The sequence below is a fragment of the Barbatula barbatula genome (genome assembly GCF_947034865.1).
Source record: "Barbatula barbatula genome assembly, chromosome: 22".
Taxonomy (NCBI): domain Eukaryota; kingdom Metazoa; phylum Chordata; class Actinopteri; order Cypriniformes; family Nemacheilidae; genus Barbatula; species Barbatula barbatula.
The window spans coordinates 7,395,296-7,413,121 of NC_136785.1; the positions used below are offsets into that span (position 1 = coordinate 7,395,296).

Consider the following 17,826-nt stretch of genomic DNA (forward strand, 5'->3'; position numbering starts at 1 on the left):
CTTCATAGGCACCCTGGTCTACGCAACACTGCATGCCGTCAAACATACAGTTTGTTTAGAGAAGTCAGTGGTATGGATCTTTTTATTCTGATAAGCCTTGTATATTACATTATGTACTGTACACTGTAAGCTGTTAAACAATTCTGAACAGCAAGACCAAGCGCTTAAAGGACCGGTTTGCCCTTGCAAACAAAACTGACAGTATGTACATTTAGTCATTTAGCAGACACTTTTATCCAAAGCGAATTACAAAGTAGATGTACATCGTTGTGGCACAAAAGCATTTCATTCTTCGAAAGACTATGAGATTCACATAAGGGATCTCCAGAATTAAATCCCATATGTGAACAGGATTTTTTTAACACTGATATTGAAATAAAATTCAAGTTTTATTTTATCAAAAAAACTTTGTGGTTAGTTTACTGAAATCATGTTATAATTTCCAATAACGCAACAGGTGACAAAACCAAACAGCTTTGTTTACAACTTCACAGAGCAGAAAAGGTTGGCATCTACCAGCCCACACGCTTCTCAATATCTGCTCAAAATAACCTCTGAGGACAGCTATGTGATATGTGATCCCTGCAAATCATGAGAATAAAGATAAGACAAGATTTGACATAAGATTTGTTCTAGTAAACTAAGTTCATCTGGCTTTGTCTTCGTGTTGGCCAACCGTGTCAGAGATCTCGCAAACAGCAAACATATTCCTGTAGTGACATCCCGAGATGCTTCTCCAGTTAGTTAACCAGTAATGTCATCCAGAAACTCAGCAGTCAAATATCCTTCAGGTGCGGGAAAAGTCTTCTGTAGGGATGTTTGTGTATTTGGTTTCAGAAGAAGGCTGTTTATCCAGTCAACCCCTTCCACCATTGTGTACTCTGGACTGGGAGGCTTTGCGAGGATGAGAAACGCCGTGGACAGAGGCGAAGAGTCTGTTAGGTCTTGAGGTTCCCTAAATGCATTATGTGGTTCTTGGCGCTCTTCTGTGAAAGGTAACTGGTCTGTTGTGGGCGAGTTGGGTTTACTGTGTTGGGCGCTGATCACATTGGCGGTTATCTCAGAGGTGTAGCCCGTTTCGTCAGGGGTCAAAGCTAACCACTGACGTTCTTTTCTCTTATTGTTCTCATTATCCTCCACAGCTTCATTATGACAGCAGCTGTTGACGATTTCTTGCTCTTCTGGAGACAGCACAACTTCACCACGCTGAGTAATGTCAATCACCTGAGAGTACAGACTGTTTGGCCAGCCACTGTCTTGTGGACAGACAGGTTGCGGTGACCTAGAATGAGCATGAGACAGCGGGTGGAAACCGTCATGTCCACTGGCGGAGGTGTGAGAAAGATCGGTTTGATCATGATCTGACAGGTCTGGATCACAGCAGCTTGCCCGACCGGAATCATCGTCCCTGAATCCACTAGACATTTGAGGTGAGTCAGAGACCGGAGAGTTGGCAATGAGGAGCTCCTCCTGACTCTCATGTGGTTCATCGATGTCCACCTCTATAAACTCTACCCATGGATCATTGCTATACAGTTCTGGACGCAGGCCGGGGTGGGTGCTTAAGATTGATGTAAATTCATTCAGCTGGCCTTTCTGTTGGTAAACAAAAAATGTATAGACAGCAATAAAACATTTAGGTTACGTGTATGTTTGCTTATTACTTATGTTTATAAAATGAAACTTTTATAAAACAAATTTAAACCTGTAAAAGCACAGGGTCAATCCCTCTGATTTTTGGTCCAGGTACAGGTGGCAATAGAATCACCATTAACCTAGAATAGAAATCACAGACCAATCAAGTCTAAGTAAAATCACATCCAAATAAAACACGTGTGTATGTTTTTCATCACGCAATCCCAGGAAAAACGACAGAGCAGTAATGAAATGACCAACATGAGAACAGCTAGTTTCATTGCCGATTTCATAGTAGCAATTCAACAACGTTTGCTTTTAATTTAAAAGCGTAATCATGAGATTTTTCGTTGAATTCCATAACAAAAGTTTTTTTAAAACAATGTCCAATCTCATATTAATGATATAGTAATGCAAAATTGCAAGGAAATGCTAAATCACACTGGAGTTGAACTGTATAGACGGAGTAGGCTCTTACTTTTGTTGTTGTGAGACTATCAACAGCATCAAGATAACCCCGATACCAATGACAGCAAAGATTAGCACAGCTGTAATCGGAATCCTCGATTCTAAATGAAACAGGACATTCAAAGCATCACTGATTCTAAACGTGAAGAATTGCCTCTAAAAACTCTACAGACATCTAAAAATCACACCTTTGTAAGAAATGAGTATAAAGATGGATTCACTGAAGTCCCCATAGTTGTAGCCTCTCATTTGTGACCTTACTCTGACTTCATATTCCACATTGCTGCGCAGACCGTAGATGTACGCCTGCATGACTTTACCATTATCCAGCTAAAAAGAAACAAACAAGGCTAATTGACAACAAAGGAGCATAACAATCTTGAAGGTCTTATTAGACATTGCACTTAGACAATACTTGGAAGTCATCATATCTTATTAGAGCCATCACCATGATGAACTGGTTGAATGACTCATACGTTTTCTCAGAAACTACTTTTTCTCAGACACACATTTGTTTCTCATTTGGAATGAATCCAGTGCGAATGCATTGATTGCAGAAGGTTGCGTGAGACTTACTGAGATCCACTGGTCTGAATACTTTTCTCTATAATGAGTCTCATAAACCAGAGACATCCAGCCAGTCTTCACGCTCTCTTCGGCCGAAGAGGGCGTATCCCAGCTCACAACTATATCACAGATGGCCCCCGAGGTGCTCATGCTCAGCAGAGTCCAGTTTAGTCCCACAGGTGGGTCTGGAAACACTATGAAAATAAGGAACATCAAGTCAATGGTCATGACATGGTCGGACAAATATTCTGCAGCACAAATAAAAATGCTGATAAGGCTGGTGGGAATGTTTAGGGTTAAGAGTCTATCATTACGTAATGTGTTATTGAAAGCATGCCAAGGAGGAAACAACAAAAAGGTCAGAGTTTGTGTTTATGGTATGGCTTACCAATGTCCTCTACGCTGAAAAACATCTCATCGTAAACCACATCAAGGGAGCGAGAACGCAACTGAATCCCGTACGAGAACCATATAATGGTATTACTGGAGTTAAAGTAGCATTCATTACTCCTTGAGTAACTGTAACTTGGACATTCATTCCATTTTGTCTCAGGTTTCTTAGAATCGCTGTAGATAGGAGAACAAATGGTTAGTCATTAGTCACAAAACTCTTTTCGTGTTTGACCACTAACTGCAATAATAGATTATAAGATTGTAAATATAGCAATGATTTCAATGTGTTTTAATTTGGCCATAATGTTTCCTAAAGGGTGTATCTTTTCACAAATTAGCAGGTTTTCTAACTTTAAAAATGAACTCTCTCCTATATTACATCAGCACACAAGATATTAAAATGATTTACCTTATTAAGATACCTTGACTATTTTAACTGTAGTCTGTTATATATTATGATCTCAGTCAGCCCTTGGTTGCAATTAGCAATGGGCGATCAAATAAAACATCACGATCTTCATAACAAAGAATCTTTTAATTTTTAAGAACATAGCACTGGTACTACAGAGGTTAAAAAGTTTGTAGCACAGGCCAAACAGTTGTACAGGTAGCACAAGTATAAAATCTCTGTTATCATCTTTAAAAAACAGAATTGTATGTCATCACATAAATGTAAATGTTAATAGACTGCTTAACGACAAAGGACATTAATGTTATATATAAATTTGTATTGTTTACCCATTTTTTTGTTGTTCCGTGTTGTCCATATATTTGTCCACATAAAAATACTGTAGTGTACTATGGTATTTACTAGGCCTATAGTAGCAGTAAAATTCCTAGATAATATAGTGTATATTATAAACCTTACTATAGTGCATATTAAAGTATACTACAATTTAAAACAAGAATACCACAATTTGCTATATCAAAATAATTTGCAACACTACAGTATTTTTTCATTCGAGCGTTAGGGTTAGCCAGTGTTTCATTTTAACTGGTCGTCGTGAAGACGCTCCCACTATAGGCGCTTGAGCTTCAGTCTGTGTAGTTCAGTGATGATAGTTTTCCTCAAACAGTTAAATGCACCTGAAATAAACTCTCAGGGCAACTCTGGACATGATGTTCATGTGTTTATGTCCTCATAAAGTGAGACTGATACAAATCAATGCGCGTCATACATGTACGTTAATCTGTGCAACACATTCACTCATAGACGCACAAACAGGCACAAGGACAAACATACTTCACACAAACAAGCCATTCTGTCTAATGCACTTCCAAAACAGTATCTACGCGTAGACCATCTACGTATGAGTGCTACACTGGTAATCTTTTCTGCGCAAGGACCAATTTATGTCACACTGCACAGCCCTACTGAAAAATGGAGTATTAGTTGTTGCCAGAGTCCCTTTTTGAACACCTCATCTGCCATGCCGCTAACTTACTGATTTGTTTTCAAATTCGTCACACAAGGAAACATCCGAGGCAGACACGTGATATATTTGGGAAATTAGCAGAGCCATCTAGCAGAAAATCGTTAAACTGTTCTTCACGCTGCGCTTCACAGACCTCACAGTACGCCAAGAGTGATTCGGAGCATACAGACATCTCTGCTCTCGCAGTACTTCAATGTCAGATGCCAATGGGTCTGTGCAGAGCTGAATGATGTTGAACACACCTCTTGTTTTAGACGACAGACAAGATCATAATCCTAGCTATTCCGTTGAAAAGTGGATCATTCTATGCCTTCAAGATCGATCACGATTTAAGATCGTCAGATCGCCCACCGCTAGTTGCAATTCATAACCTCACCAATAGATGCCACAAAATTTCATACACTGGACCTTTAAATAATACAGGTGGAGCACCTTCACCAGATTATAATTTGAATATTTCTGCTTTACCCCTCTGATGTTTTGGAAGCTCTGATGTAGAAAAGTCTTAGATCCCCTGGTTCTGTGAGGTTCTGGAAAGATCGGGCCTCCCATTGACAACGGAAAGTCGTCAGCTCTCGGGAGAAGCAGCCAGTCAGATGAGGCAAAGTGGAAGCCAGACCTAAAAAAATAAATCAAAGCCTTACATCTTCGCCAAAATGACATGTGCCTTAAAGGGATACCTCACCCTAAAATGAAAATTCTGTCATCATTTACTCACCCTCAGATTGTTCCAAACTTGTATACATTTATTTTTAGCTGAACACAGGAAGAAATTTGGAAAGTTTCAGATTTCGCCCCCCATTTATTCCCATAATAGGAAAAAGAAATACTATTTGAGTCAATGGGGGTGAGATCTGACAATCTTCCAAATATCTTTGAATTATATCGCTTTAAAGCATTTTCCAAGAAGACTGATGGACCATAAGAAAAATGTCAAGCTTTTTATTAGACTAAAATGCAGCGGATCACGTCTCTCAAGACTATGAATAGAACCTTTTTAGTAATATATGTATATATTTAGTAATTTTACTTCCAATAATGCAATTTTAAAGTGAAATTAGCAAATGTTTTACAGCTAGAGTAACACTCTGTGAATGCCATTTAGTCCAAACCAGTTTAAGACTAACAGGATGTAATTTAAATCCCAGTTGGGCCATAACTGTGAGGCTGTCAGCTGTGTTTTCCTGGAAATGAGTGCAGGCATTTTTCACATGTAAAGGCATTTTACTTTGAGTGTGTGGTTACATCATGCAGTCTTTAAGCTGTTTGTTGTCAGCATTAAAACTGAAATACATATAAAAGTTATTTCTCTCAATGTATTTTCCATTGTTGTCATATAGACGACTATTGATCTACACTTTCTGATCGGATGGTTAAATACACTAATTTGTAGGACGTTTTATTTTGAATTCCCTTGATCCTTCAAAAAATAAGGACTGCATTTAATAAAAACTGCATTTAAACCTGCGCAGAACGGTATAATACAAAAAGAAAACAGACAAAACTAAACGAACAAAATGCAATGTATACTAACAGTCTGCGATTTATGGTTATCTTGTGTATTTTGTATTACATGTTCTTGAGAAGAAAAATAAAGCAAATAGGGCCAATTTTACTCTGGTGATCGTTCCTCAGCCGGTTGACAATCTGACAGCGGAGAAAACACGCTGCTCTTCTTACTCCCGTTAACAAAACCCAGATCTGACAAGAATATCTGGTTTTATTGTTTATAATGTTGATACTACATAAGGAAACAGGCTTGATATTTACTGCTGATCAGCACCGCATATAATATAGCTTATTTATATATATATGTTTTTTTTGTTATTTTTGGTCAGTGTCTGTCTTGTTTAGCTTTGCATTGCATTTGCATGAATACATAAGATAATAGTTTCAACTAAGGTAAGGAATCCCATTACGTTTTAAAACAAACAAAAAAGCATCCATGCAAATTTGTTTGTGAGCTGGAACTTGAAGGCGACGACCCGATTTGAACTCCTTAGAAGGAAAATTTAATTTAATATCTATTTCACATATTAACATGCCGCACTCCCGCTTCTTCTGTTCCACAGAAAACGTCTCCGGTTACGTATGTAACCCTGGTTACCTGAGAAGAGAACGAGACACTGGGTCGCCAAGGCAACGCTTTGGGGAATGCCTCAGCGTGACCAAACCCAAGAGTGTGTCTACATCCTCCAATAGTGAAACGATAAGTCATGTGCGGATGACGTGTGGAAGGCAACGCTTTGGGGAACGGAATGCCCAAACCGCCATGCACCTAAATGCCTAGGGTCACATCTGAGAACCAAGCAACTGGGCTCCAGGAGTGAGATTCATGTCCAAGCAAATGTGAGTGGAGAGGACCAGCCTGCCACGTCACACACATCTCTCAAAGACGTCTCCGACCTTAAGACCCTGGAGGCCGCCATTTCCCTTGTAGAATGATCTCTGACACCCAAGGGCGGTGGCCTGCCAGAGATAGCCTCAACTATCTATCTGCTGATGGATTCCTTTGTTGCCGAAAGACCTTTCTTCGGCGATCCAAAACATGCAAAGAGCAGCGCTGCTTTCCTCCAAGCCCCAGTTCTGTGTTCATAAGAGTCCAGTGTTCGTACTGGACATGACAAATATAGCCTTTCCTGGTCCTGGCTCCTGAAGGGTGAAGGACAAAAGGCTTGCAGAGTAATTGGTCTCGGCACATTGATACTGGACAGTTGACAGGGTCCCTAAGACGAGTTAAACACATAACACATAACATGAAGTTACATTTTTAAATACATACTTTTAGTTATCCTGTGGTGTGTACGTCTTCCAGGTTTTTGTCAAGCTGTTTTTCCTCATAAGCAAGTACACACGGAATCTGCAGACTTTTCATGTAATTTCTGCACAAATATTTGTGGAAGTTCTGCAGAATTCTGTGGAATAGTTTCAAATGTGTTTACATTTGTCCACAAATATATTTGTGTGTAAATGTGTTCAAATAGTCTTAAAATGCTGCCTGTCTATACTGTATATTTGAATGCAGTTGATAGCAGATTTCTTATTAAGATGATGGCAGTGTTTCTGGCATTGAAACATTTTCTCCCACAGCTCAGACCAACATGTGCTTGTCAAACTCAGAACAGACAACACAGCTTGGTGGTCTATAGTCGGGACCATTGTACAAGTTGGCACAACAGATTCTCCTGTGGTCTCAGGGAAAGCTGCTCTCCTTGAGGGCAGTTTATATCCCCTGTCATCTGAATCAAGGAGCAGACATCCTGTCGAGGCAGGGGCTGAGGCCCGGGGAATGGAGACTCCCCCAGAGGTGGTGGAGCAGATTCGGATGAGATTGGCTGGGTAGAAGTGGATCTGTTTGGTTCCCGGACCAAGACCAAGTGGGTAAAACCTCACTTCCCGACCCAAAGAGGTGCTCTAGCGACTAGATGTCTTTCCTCATAAGAGTGCCCGACTCCCATGCCTCTTAGCGGGAGTGCTCTGCTCCCTTTTTCCAACAAGGCAGCGTGAAATAAGCGTCCGCAGATCTCAGCAGAAAACTCCATGGAATTCCATGGATTTCAGCACTTGTTATTGACAAGTAAACAAACACAACATGAGGGCATTATTATGATGCCCTGATTGCTGTGACAGATTTTAGTGACCCTGGGGACAAACAATGTGATACAACTGAAGCTGTAACTTTGAAGCTGAAATTGACGGTTTCGGATGCCCTTTTATACTTCCTGGTCCATACGTCATCCGCCCATGTATAATTTCATCCCGTATTATTTCTCTTTTGGACGATGTTGACAAAAATGACAGGGCAAAAGCCAAATTAAATGTATGCAATAAATGTAGTACAACGTTAATTCCCTTTTTGAGCCAAATGGTCATCTTTTCAGTTCTATACTCACATTTTCCTGACACGAATCTCTTTTATCTGCATGCTTTTGGTTTAAATAGATTTTTGTAATGTCTTGTAGCCTACATTTGAAGCCCTATTGCTAAAACGAAATCAAATGGATGTATTTTAGTTCTTATGTTAAAGCCAGCTTAGTGCACAGTTGATACTGATGCTTAAACTCAATAACGAGGAGGCTTTATGTTAAATAAAACATTGACATACTTGTTATGTAATGTAATTGAAAGTATGGAAGCTGTGTATGGACAGACTGTTGAGTGTCCCTTAACTAAAAGATTTGAATAAAAGCAAGGATCTTTGTGGGCTTTATTTAAAGAGGGTGCAGCAATGGGAATGGGTGGGCTTCTGCTTTAAAGAGAACATCCTGATTTCTTGTCATTTGTATAAACACTGTTGTAAGGTAAGCTTTCTGTCAGGTATGTACAGTGTATATCAAACTGCAAACCTTGCGTAGTAGGAGGCACAGTTTGTGTAGCCACAGCAGTGAAAAACAAGATGCAGATGAAAAGGATGGGCTCCATGGTACAGTTCCTGTAAAACCCAAAATAAAAAGTATTTTAACACATAACATTACAAGTAACAGAAACAAAAAGCGGGTAACAGGCATAAAAGCCCCTCCGCAAGTGGGTCCAAAATTATGTCATAAAGGTATTCCCTTAATGTTTACATATATTTCAGTAACTCTAACTATCATATGTGGAATCATTTAAAAGCATTTATTCTCTTGTTTCTAGGGAAAAGTGCACCATTTTGGCATTTATTGTACAAAAAATAACTTATTTAGGCTGAAATTCATCATATCCCCATGTCATAGCCTCTTTGAAATCATGTTTGTTTAGGACCATGAACATTTTTATTTACGCTCAAATATGTCCAACATGTTCAAGTTATATATGAAATGAAAGCTCTTATTCTAGAGCTTTAGTTTGATTTGTTGATATTTTACCACAGATCGAATACAAGTCGAATGAATTATGTTGTATGAAATTTATATTTGTAAACAAATGACACATCCATCTAATATGTAAGCTAATAACTGCATCCCACCATTACACTTAGCCACAAACTCAACACCAAGTTCCGCTTGTTACATGCACTTTCAGCTATGTTACATGCAATTTTGAGAAGTTTACTGTGAAATTACAAAAAAAAATTGTATACCCCTGTATGTGGTTATGGGTCTGTTTAAAATTGGGTATGCCAAATTCAGGCGGACACTTGAGTTGCTTTAGAACAATAATTGAATACCACATGATAGAGAAAAATATATAATGATTTGTTGAGTCCTGTTGGAATCAAGAACAGTTGTCTGCAGGTTCCTGTGCCTCTCAGGTTCAGAGTAATACACCTTCAAAAACAGACTTTCGGAAAAAAGTATTTATTTTTGTGTCTTTTTCATAGGAGTGACACACTTACAATAAAGTTTATCACTTTCAGCAGTGTTTTATGACATTTGGAGGGGTTTCTTGGAATATGACACCAACATTTTGTATTTACACCACTTTATGTGGATATGGTGTGCATTTAAAATCGGGAAGGCCCAGAATTAAATAGGTTAAATTAAATGAAATTGGTCCCAAAAAATACAGTTCCTTGATGAAACTAAGAATTTCAGTTTGTTGTTGACACTAGAATCAAATCAAAACTAAATGGTAGCATTACGAAACCACGGCTCTGTGGGACACAACAACAATTTAAGCCAAGGCTTTAGCCAGCGGTTGTGAAATAGACCCTCATCTGCATCATGGCTCCATGCCAGCCTGCTTCTGGAAAACATCTTCTGAGAAACATCATCTAAGAATTCCCACTGCCAACATGCAGATCACAGCACTACTCTGCCAGATTTAAATGGCCTTCACACCCAGTGGGCCAGTACAGATAACACTCTCACTGGGTGAAGGGTTTAGTCTTTGATAAAATGGGTAAAGGCTGTTTCAGTAGTCAAAATACATAACAAAAGCCTTGACAAGTGCCGGGCTGTGAGTTTGATATGGAGTTTCCTAAAAGGAGTCTTTGATATTCAAAACCTCGAATGTGTACCGTAACAGTTCAAGTGTTCATGGAGTAGTGGAAGATCAGTATACGTGTTTGTTTAAAAGATGTGTAACAATAATAACTGTTATCTTGCATCACTTTGCAACAAACAAATTGTGGCTCTGAGTTTTTCTTTACGTTTTCATATTTACAATCAACATATTTGTCACCCACTCATACACAATATTAGTTTTTAGCATGAAGGCTTCATTAAAATTACATTTTTGTAAATCCCAACCCGTTATAGTCATCATACACACTGGAGGTTTGACAAACAAGTGTTCATATAAAATCAATACAGTTTGGTTTTACTATATCTATTATGCAAATGCTGTCAAATCACCTCAAAAACAACGAATTCCAATATAGAATCGCCTATTTTGTTCCATAAAGACTCACCTTGAGATTCGTTCTAGCGAGCTTTAGTGTATCCTGAACTTAGATGAGAGTATTCCTGCGGGAGCTTTGAGGTTCTCGCTTGACAGTATTCTCAAACTTTGATTTCGATCCCGCGTAATTTCCCATAGTCTATCGTAACGTAGGCTTCTCTCTCGTATACTGCTGCCAAGACGTGTCCTGCGCTGTGCTGGTTGCATGGCAGGACATCTGCATGCGTTCTGTTCCAGAACTACAACAGCATCCGTACTAGTTTTTCTAGGGCACATTCAAAGAAGGGCGTTACTTTTCCTCGAAGTGCCCTGCCCAGGGCGCTAGACCTATACAGCAACGAACCATTAATCGACTTAATGTATGTAAATTACGCGTTCGGAAAATAGGACTCCGCCCTAGGCGCCACGTCAGCTTTCCCTTAACTGACCTGCGCGGTCACATTCGACACGTTCACGTTTTTCTATAAATGCGCACTATTACAAGAAAGCAGTGGCTAAAATGTAAATTTAACTAATCGATTATACCTACTCATCGATAACGGCAGACCGTTAAAAAGCTGCAAACATGTTCAGAAGCATGGCTGCATAATTGCAGGGGCTACTTGGATCTCATGGATACAATAGGCGCTTATGTAGCTATAACAAACAATGCAGAGCTGGTTACACGTGACTGAAGTAGGACACGTGTTTAAGGGGTCTTCAATGCAAACTAACCAGACCTAACATGAGGACTGGGAACACAGAGGCATATGTAGTGAAAAAAATATGTGGGGAAGTGTGAGGACCTCAAAGGAGTAGTTCACATTCAAAATAAAAATTCTGTCATCATTTACACGCCATCAAACCTGCATATTTTCTTATTATATTATAAGGCCACGTGGTGCAGCCCCACCACCTTATTTGTGTGTTCTCAGTCTGTGTCCATAAATCAACATATACACTTTGGTGAATATATCTAATTTTGTTTAGAACCTATAAACATACCTTATCATGGACATTTGGACGTTTGCACTGTGACATTTACCACTAAAAGCTCTGTGTTTCCTATGGTTTCGTCTCGATCAAAGTAATGCAACGTTACCCTAATGCGTTTGTAAATTACAGCATTTTGCTACATTATTATATGGTCGATTGCCGACATGGGAAAACTGGATATAGTTCTACTCGATGACACCCCGGATCTAAAGAGGTCTGGATAAACCGTATGGAAGTTAAGCAAAAGAGATAGAGCTAGAGACATCTCATTTTGCTCTGGATAATTGTGGGACTATCCTCGATCTGTGCAAAATTTCATAAATTTCCTGCGTACAGGTTTATGGGTTTCCGTAGACTCTCATGGCGGAATAATTATAGGAAGAAAACTAACGGATACAATAGGGGTCTCCACCACATGGACTTGACCCCTAATTATTGATGACAAGGGATGGTCCATTTTTGGAAACAAAGAGTAAACTCCTGTGTCATTACATGAACGATTGTGTTTCAATTGTGCTAACTGAACATTCTTAATGTCCTATCTGTGGTGTCCCATGGCAGAATGTGGACCCTTAATTCCTATGTGTTTTTGTGGAACACTGGAACAGTCAAACTTCTCAAAACTTATTTTTAACCCTGCTTGTAATGTAGCATTTTGTGTATCTAAATATATTCGTATAACAACTGTCCTTAAATCCTCTCAGAACTGCCCTTTACCCACTTCTGAACCTAAGCATCGATCCAGGTGCTGTGCTAAACAGTGACTGCTTTCCCGTAATACGTTTAAACTGTTCTGAAAATGTCATTTCAGAGATTACTTTCTAGGTCAGATACTTTTCTCAGAGGCAGACTAATATCATTAGGACACCAGGGATGTATTTATATTCGTCGTGGTGAGGTAAGTAACCTGAGTACGTTGAATAGTTGAGAACAGAACAGGACTTTGAGTCCTGAAAACTTTTTCAGTACAACCACATTCATTTGTTTTCTCTTTGCTGCATGTTTTTTTGTTATTCATTTTGATGTTTTAAGGGACTGATATCAAAATGTGATCATCTCTTAATAATTTTCTTTTCATAAGAGCTATAAGTGTCTATATACAGGTTTATTTTTTAATCAGTTCTAGGATTAAGTTACAATTCAATCATTGATGCATATACAGTAATGCACAATCATGCATATTGTTATTGTTAAATAAGGAGGATTATATGTGTTTAAATATTTTATATAGCTATGTAGAGAGTGGCAGTTAAAACATTTTAACTAATTCCTCTGTATAGATTTATTGTTTAAATAGCAATGATGTTTGCACAGAAGCCCACTTGTGCACACATTTTTTTCTGACGCATGAAGCATGGCATTTTGCACAAACCCTTTATTTAAAGCATTTTATTAATATAAATGATTTAAACACTGTTAAACAATTCTAAACGACATTATACAATTTTACTTTTAACCTCTGTTCAGAGCGAGCTCTTGTTTGTCTTGTGTTGCCTCTCCATAGTTTCCTCTGGAGCAGGAAACAACACTTACAGAACCATAAGCATCTCACAGAGATTCTGCAAAAAAGATGTGCCCTTGAATTTTAGTCATATCATTCTTAATGTCCTCTAGGTGATCCTATACATGTACATTCATGTATTTGGCAATTAGTTTTATCCAAAGCAACTTAGTGTGCATTCAAATTGCATAAGTTAGTTTATCAGTTTGTTTGATCCTGGATATCACACTTCTGACCTTTGTGCTGTTAACCCAATGCTCTACCAATGTAGTTATACAAGGACAGGAACTAGTAGGGCAGTGCCAGTGTTTTGGGTTCCGGAGAACACGTACACATACTAATAAAATGCATAAATACATTGTTAGATATTTAAAATAAAAATGTTTGCCAAATGCATTTTTCGTTCATGCTAAAATAAGTTTCATGCTCTCGCTGTCATGTTACTCAACAGCCCTGCAACAGATCCCATTTCTCAACCTCTCAATCGTGGCATGCACGTTTTTATACAGACCCCACCGAGACCGTCAGAGACATTCCGGACGGCGCCACACTTCTTGTCGGAGGTATAAGTAGGAACTTTGATTCTCAATTCTTAGGTCACATCAAGATGAATGTGATGTCTATTAATGTATTGCTGTGTGTCTCGGACACAGTCTTATCTGATAAGTTGTTCCTACAGTTTCCTCCACTGCAGTCTTTCCTCTAGATAGAATATAATGTGTCCCCAAGCGATATTGTTTTGCATGCCTTTTTACACCTTTTTCTATCTCAGGCTTTGGATTGTGTGGGATTCCAGAAAATTTAATCAGTGGCCTCTTGAAAACAGGGGTGAAGGAAATCACAGCTGTGAGCAACAATGCTGGGTGAGAGAGATTGCCATTTAATGAGTCGACAATCCTCAGTGAAGGGACAAAATGTTTTCTAAAGAATTCCCTTATGAGACCAAAATCACTGGGCTGTTTACAAAGGGTTGCTGTTATGTATAAATTAGGCCTGGTCAAAAGACAGGAAAGAGGGGAAAAACATGCTCTCAGGAAATCAAAACTGCATTAAATATATATTGAAAGAACTCCTATAATGATTTCAGGGTTGATAACTTTGGCCTGGGCCTGCTTCTGAAAACCAAGCAGATTAAACGTATGATATCGTCGTACGTTGGGGAGAACGCAGAGTTTGAAAGGCAATATCTCTCAGGCGAACTGGAAGTTGAACTAACCCCTCAGGTGAAACTTCTACCTCATAGCCTTATCTTTAAGCCAAGTATATTTCAGTCCCAGTTTTTTTTGGTAATGCTGTCTGATCTATAGGGCACACTGGCAGAGAGGATACGGGCCGGTGGTGCCGGCATTCCAGCTTTCTTCACTCCTACCGGCTATGGAACCCTCATCCAGGAGGGAGGCTCACCCATAAAATACAACAAAGATGGTAGCATTGCCATTGCAAGTGAGAGCAGACAGGTGCGGTGATGATATTGCTATACGGTCCTTATCCTTTTAACTGACTTTTTGCAAAGGCTTTTAACATCTGCTGCACAACAACATATTATTAGACAGAGAAGCAAATTAAAACATTCCATGCATATACTGTCAAACATAAGAAGAGAAAAAGCTTCAATTATACAACAAATGCCAACTGTTGCTGATGTAGGTAAGCAATTATTTGAAGGTGAAGCTTATAGTAGAGGGTCAGTTTTCAGGTCAATTTTTATTTATTGAATTGCATTATAGAAATATAACATACACATTATTTTGTATGGTACAGGTTCAAGAATTCAACGGCAGGCATTATGTCATGGAAAAGGCCATCACTGGTGACTTTGCTCTGATAAAGGCCTGGAAATGTGACAAAGCAGGCAATCTTGTTTTCAGGTAGGGATTCACACAATAAAATGATTTGCGGGAGAATGAGATTCTAAAGTACCATTTACCTTCCTTATTACTCCATATTATTTATATGCCCAACAACTACCACTAGGTGTCAGTCTTCACCTTTATATTAATGCATGGAATATATACGTCACAAAACTTATGCAAACTGATAAAGCTTTGTTACAAGAGATCATTTTTTAATAGGAAAACGGCTCAGAATTTCAACCAGCCAATGTGTAAAGCAGCCAAAGTTACAATAGTGGAGGTTTGTAACCTTTCTTTTTTACTTTTGTGGGCTCAGATATGATTATATGTTTCTGATGCTAAAAAGGAGATGATCAAGTATGATTTGTGTCCACAGGTTGAGGAGATCGTTGACATTGGGAGTTTTGCTTCAGAGGACATCCATGTCCCCAGCATCTATGTAGATAGAGTAGTAAAAGGTGCCAGCTATGAGAAACGAATTGAGGTGACCACTATAACCCTTTAGGAGCAGCCTACATTTAAAACGAAAATTTAAATCTAAACTTACAGTTAACAAACTCAAAGAATGAATGTTTGGCCCACGATTTATTGATTTACAGAAAAGAAAGCTTCAGCCTAGACAGATGGAGAAACCTAAATTAAAAAAGGACTCAGATATAACCCGTGAGAGGATCATCCGGAGAGCAGCACTGGAATTTGAGGATGGGATGTATGGTATCCTTCTGTGCCTTCAACATAGATAACTGTCAACTAATGGATGGGTATATAATACGTAATCTTTGCAGTTCTCTATCTACATACCTTGACTCCACCTTAAGCAAATCTTGGTATTGGAATCCCTATGCTGGCCAGCAATTACATAACCCCTGAAATCACAGTCCACTTGCAGAGCGAAAATGGAATTCTGGGATTGGTGAGCTTTAGATATTAAAAACCTGATCGTGTGACCCTAGCCAATTTACTTCTCATCCTATTGACTTTTGTTTTTTTCAGGGTCCTTATCCAACAGAGAGTGAAGTGGATCCTGATTTAATCAATGCTGGTGCTGTGACAACTTCTCACAAATTTCAGAAATAAACAATGGTTTAAAATAATAATAAAATTAAAAAAACAATGACTCATCATTTTATGATCAGGTAAGGAGACAGTTACTGTTGGTCTGGGAGCTGCTTACTTTTCCAGCGTTGAGTCTTTTGCCATGATTAGAGGGTTAGCTTTACTGCTTTTGCCACTATTCAAGATTTGTAATATATTATAATCTTTTCTAATGTTTTAATGCTTTACCTCTTCACCTTTTGTACCTTTCTATTCAGAGGTCACATTGACTTGACAATGTTGGGAGCAATGCAGGTTTCCAAATATGGAGATTTGGCCAACTGGATGATTCCAGTATGTGTACTCTAGCCTACATGTTATGTATTCAACAATATTTTTATGGTGCTTGAGTTTAGTCGTACCTTCTGTTTCTCGCAGGGTAAAATGGTCAAGGGTATGGGTGGGGCCATGGACTTGGTTTCCAGTTCTGCCACAAAAGTAGTGGTCACCATGGAACATTCTGCTAAGGTATAAAACACTTCAGTTGCAGCTCACAGATGTTTTGCTTTGGAATTTTTGATTTACGTGCACTTTTAAATTACTAGGGTGGAAAGCATAAAATTCTAGAGAAGTGCACCCTTCCCCTAACTGGAAAACAGTGTGTTGATCGTATTATCACTGAAAAGGTTAGGAAACCTTTTTCAAATGTTATGCATCTTTTCCAAAAAAAAACTAATTGGTAACATCATTTATTATAGGCTGTGTTTGATGTGGATAAAAGTAGGGGTTTAACCCTCATTGAGATTTGGGAAGGGCTGACCCCGGATGACATCAGAACATGTACCGGTACAAAGTTTCGGGTAAGTCTGACCACAATGAGTCATTGATTGAAGTGGAGAATCACACAAAGCAACTATGATATTGTTAATTTCCATATTTTTGCATCTGAAAATAAATTTTTATAAAATTCATATAATTACAAAATAAAGTTGCAGTGGTAAAGAAATAACTGTTAAAGGAATTCAATCATCATGCAACTCCCAAACTGTAATTTTAGGATATTTCGTGAAAATAAGCATTAACTGAATGTCTTATAACTGATGTTGATGTTTGCCAGGTGTCTGAACAATTACGACCAATGCAGCAGATATGAGGCGGTATGCTGAGGACTGGACTGCTTTGATTTTCATGCAAACTATTATTTGGAATGTGGCCTATGAACGCATTTTCTTTCCAGCGTTAAACAGATTAATTTCATGAAACAACAAGTTCAATGCTAGCAAATATTGTAAGACTCAAAAACGTTATAGTAAGGTTTAAGACACGACCAGGATTGAAATTAATTTGTTATATGTGAGTCTTAAGAAATAAAAAAGCTGGAAAATCCTCAAGCAGAATTCATGTTTCTTTTCAAATGCTTTACTTTGTCAGCTTAGTGTTTTGAGATGGTTTGCAGATAAACTAAAATGACTTCATGATACATAAAAATGGATTTGAATCAATCCCAGCCCATAGGTTTCAAATTTTGACCCTAGTGTTACTCTGGTATGAGTCATGAAGCTGAACAACAAATATTGCACAACTCTCCAAAGACAGAGATCTGTGTGTTCTGCTGGGTTTTACAAAACACTTTCACAAT

General features: G+C 38.6%; 2 protein-coding genes across 2 annotated transcripts; one reads left to right on the forward strand and one right to left on the reverse strand.

Moving 5' to 3' along the window:
* Positions 1-57: 57 nt before the first annotated feature.
* Positions 58-11,296, reverse strand: ghrb (growth hormone receptor b). The gene is made up of 9 exons (XM_079486994.1): positions 10,834-11,296; positions 8,846-8,931; positions 4,968-5,118; positions 3,059-3,237; positions 2,680-2,864; positions 2,292-2,433; positions 2,114-2,204; positions 1,706-1,775; positions 58-1,596 (listed from the first exon to the last, which is right to left on the reverse strand). The coding sequence occupies exons 2-9, from the start codon at positions 8,919-8,921 to the stop codon at positions 745-747; spliced, it is 1,746 nt and encodes a 581-aa protein (XP_079343120.1). The 5' UTR covers positions 8,922-8,931; positions 10,834-11,296; the 3' UTR covers positions 58-744.
* A 1,199-nt stretch (positions 11,297-12,495) lies between these two features.
* On the forward strand, positions 12,496-17,573 carry LOC306911104 (succinyl-CoA:3-ketoacid coenzyme A transferase 1, mitochondrial-like). Its single transcript, XM_079486178.1, has 17 exons — positions 12,496-12,696; positions 13,751-13,862; positions 14,072-14,162; positions 14,387-14,522; positions 14,607-14,756; positions 15,061-15,167; positions 15,372-15,432; positions 15,529-15,636; positions 15,752-15,866; positions 15,971-16,065; positions 16,146-16,194; positions 16,289-16,361; positions 16,466-16,541; positions 16,626-16,715; positions 16,793-16,873; positions 16,946-17,047; positions 17,305-17,573. Exons 1-17 carry the CDS (start codon positions 12,598-12,600, stop codon positions 17,338-17,340), a joined length of 1,581 nt encoding a protein of 526 aa, XP_079342304.1. The 5' UTR covers positions 12,496-12,597; the 3' UTR covers positions 17,341-17,573.
* Positions 17,574-17,826: the final 253 nt, after the last annotated feature.

What these genes read in the sequence shown, in the direction of transcription:
- ghrb (XM_079486994.1), bottom strand. Translation starts at nt 8,921, where the DNA reads ATGGAGCCCATCCTTTTCATCTGCATCTTGTTTTTCACTGCTGTGGCT. An exon ending in ATTCAGACCAGTGGATCTCA is followed by an intron (nt 2,434 to 2,679) that starts GTAAGTCTCACG and finishes GTTTCTTTTTAG; the next exon opens with CTGGATAATGGTAAAGTCAT. An exon ending in TTGACCCTGTGCTTTTACAG is followed by an intron (nt 1,597 to 1,705) that starts GTTTAAATTTGT and finishes GTTTACCAACAG; the next exon opens with AAAGGCCAGCTGAATGAATT.
- LOC306911104 (XM_079486178.1), top strand. Translation starts at nt 12,598, where the DNA reads ATGTCATTTCAGAGATTACTTTCTAGGTCAGATACTTTTCTCAGAGGC. An exon ending in AAGTTGAACTAACCCCTCAG is followed by an intron (nt 14,523 to 14,606) that starts GTGAAACTTCTA and finishes TCTGATCTATAG; the next exon opens with GGCACACTGGCAGAGAGGAT. An exon ending in CCAAAGTTACAATAGTGGAG is followed by an intron (nt 15,433 to 15,528) that starts GTTTGTAACCTT and finishes TTGTGTCCACAG; the next exon opens with GTTGAGGAGATCGTTGACAT.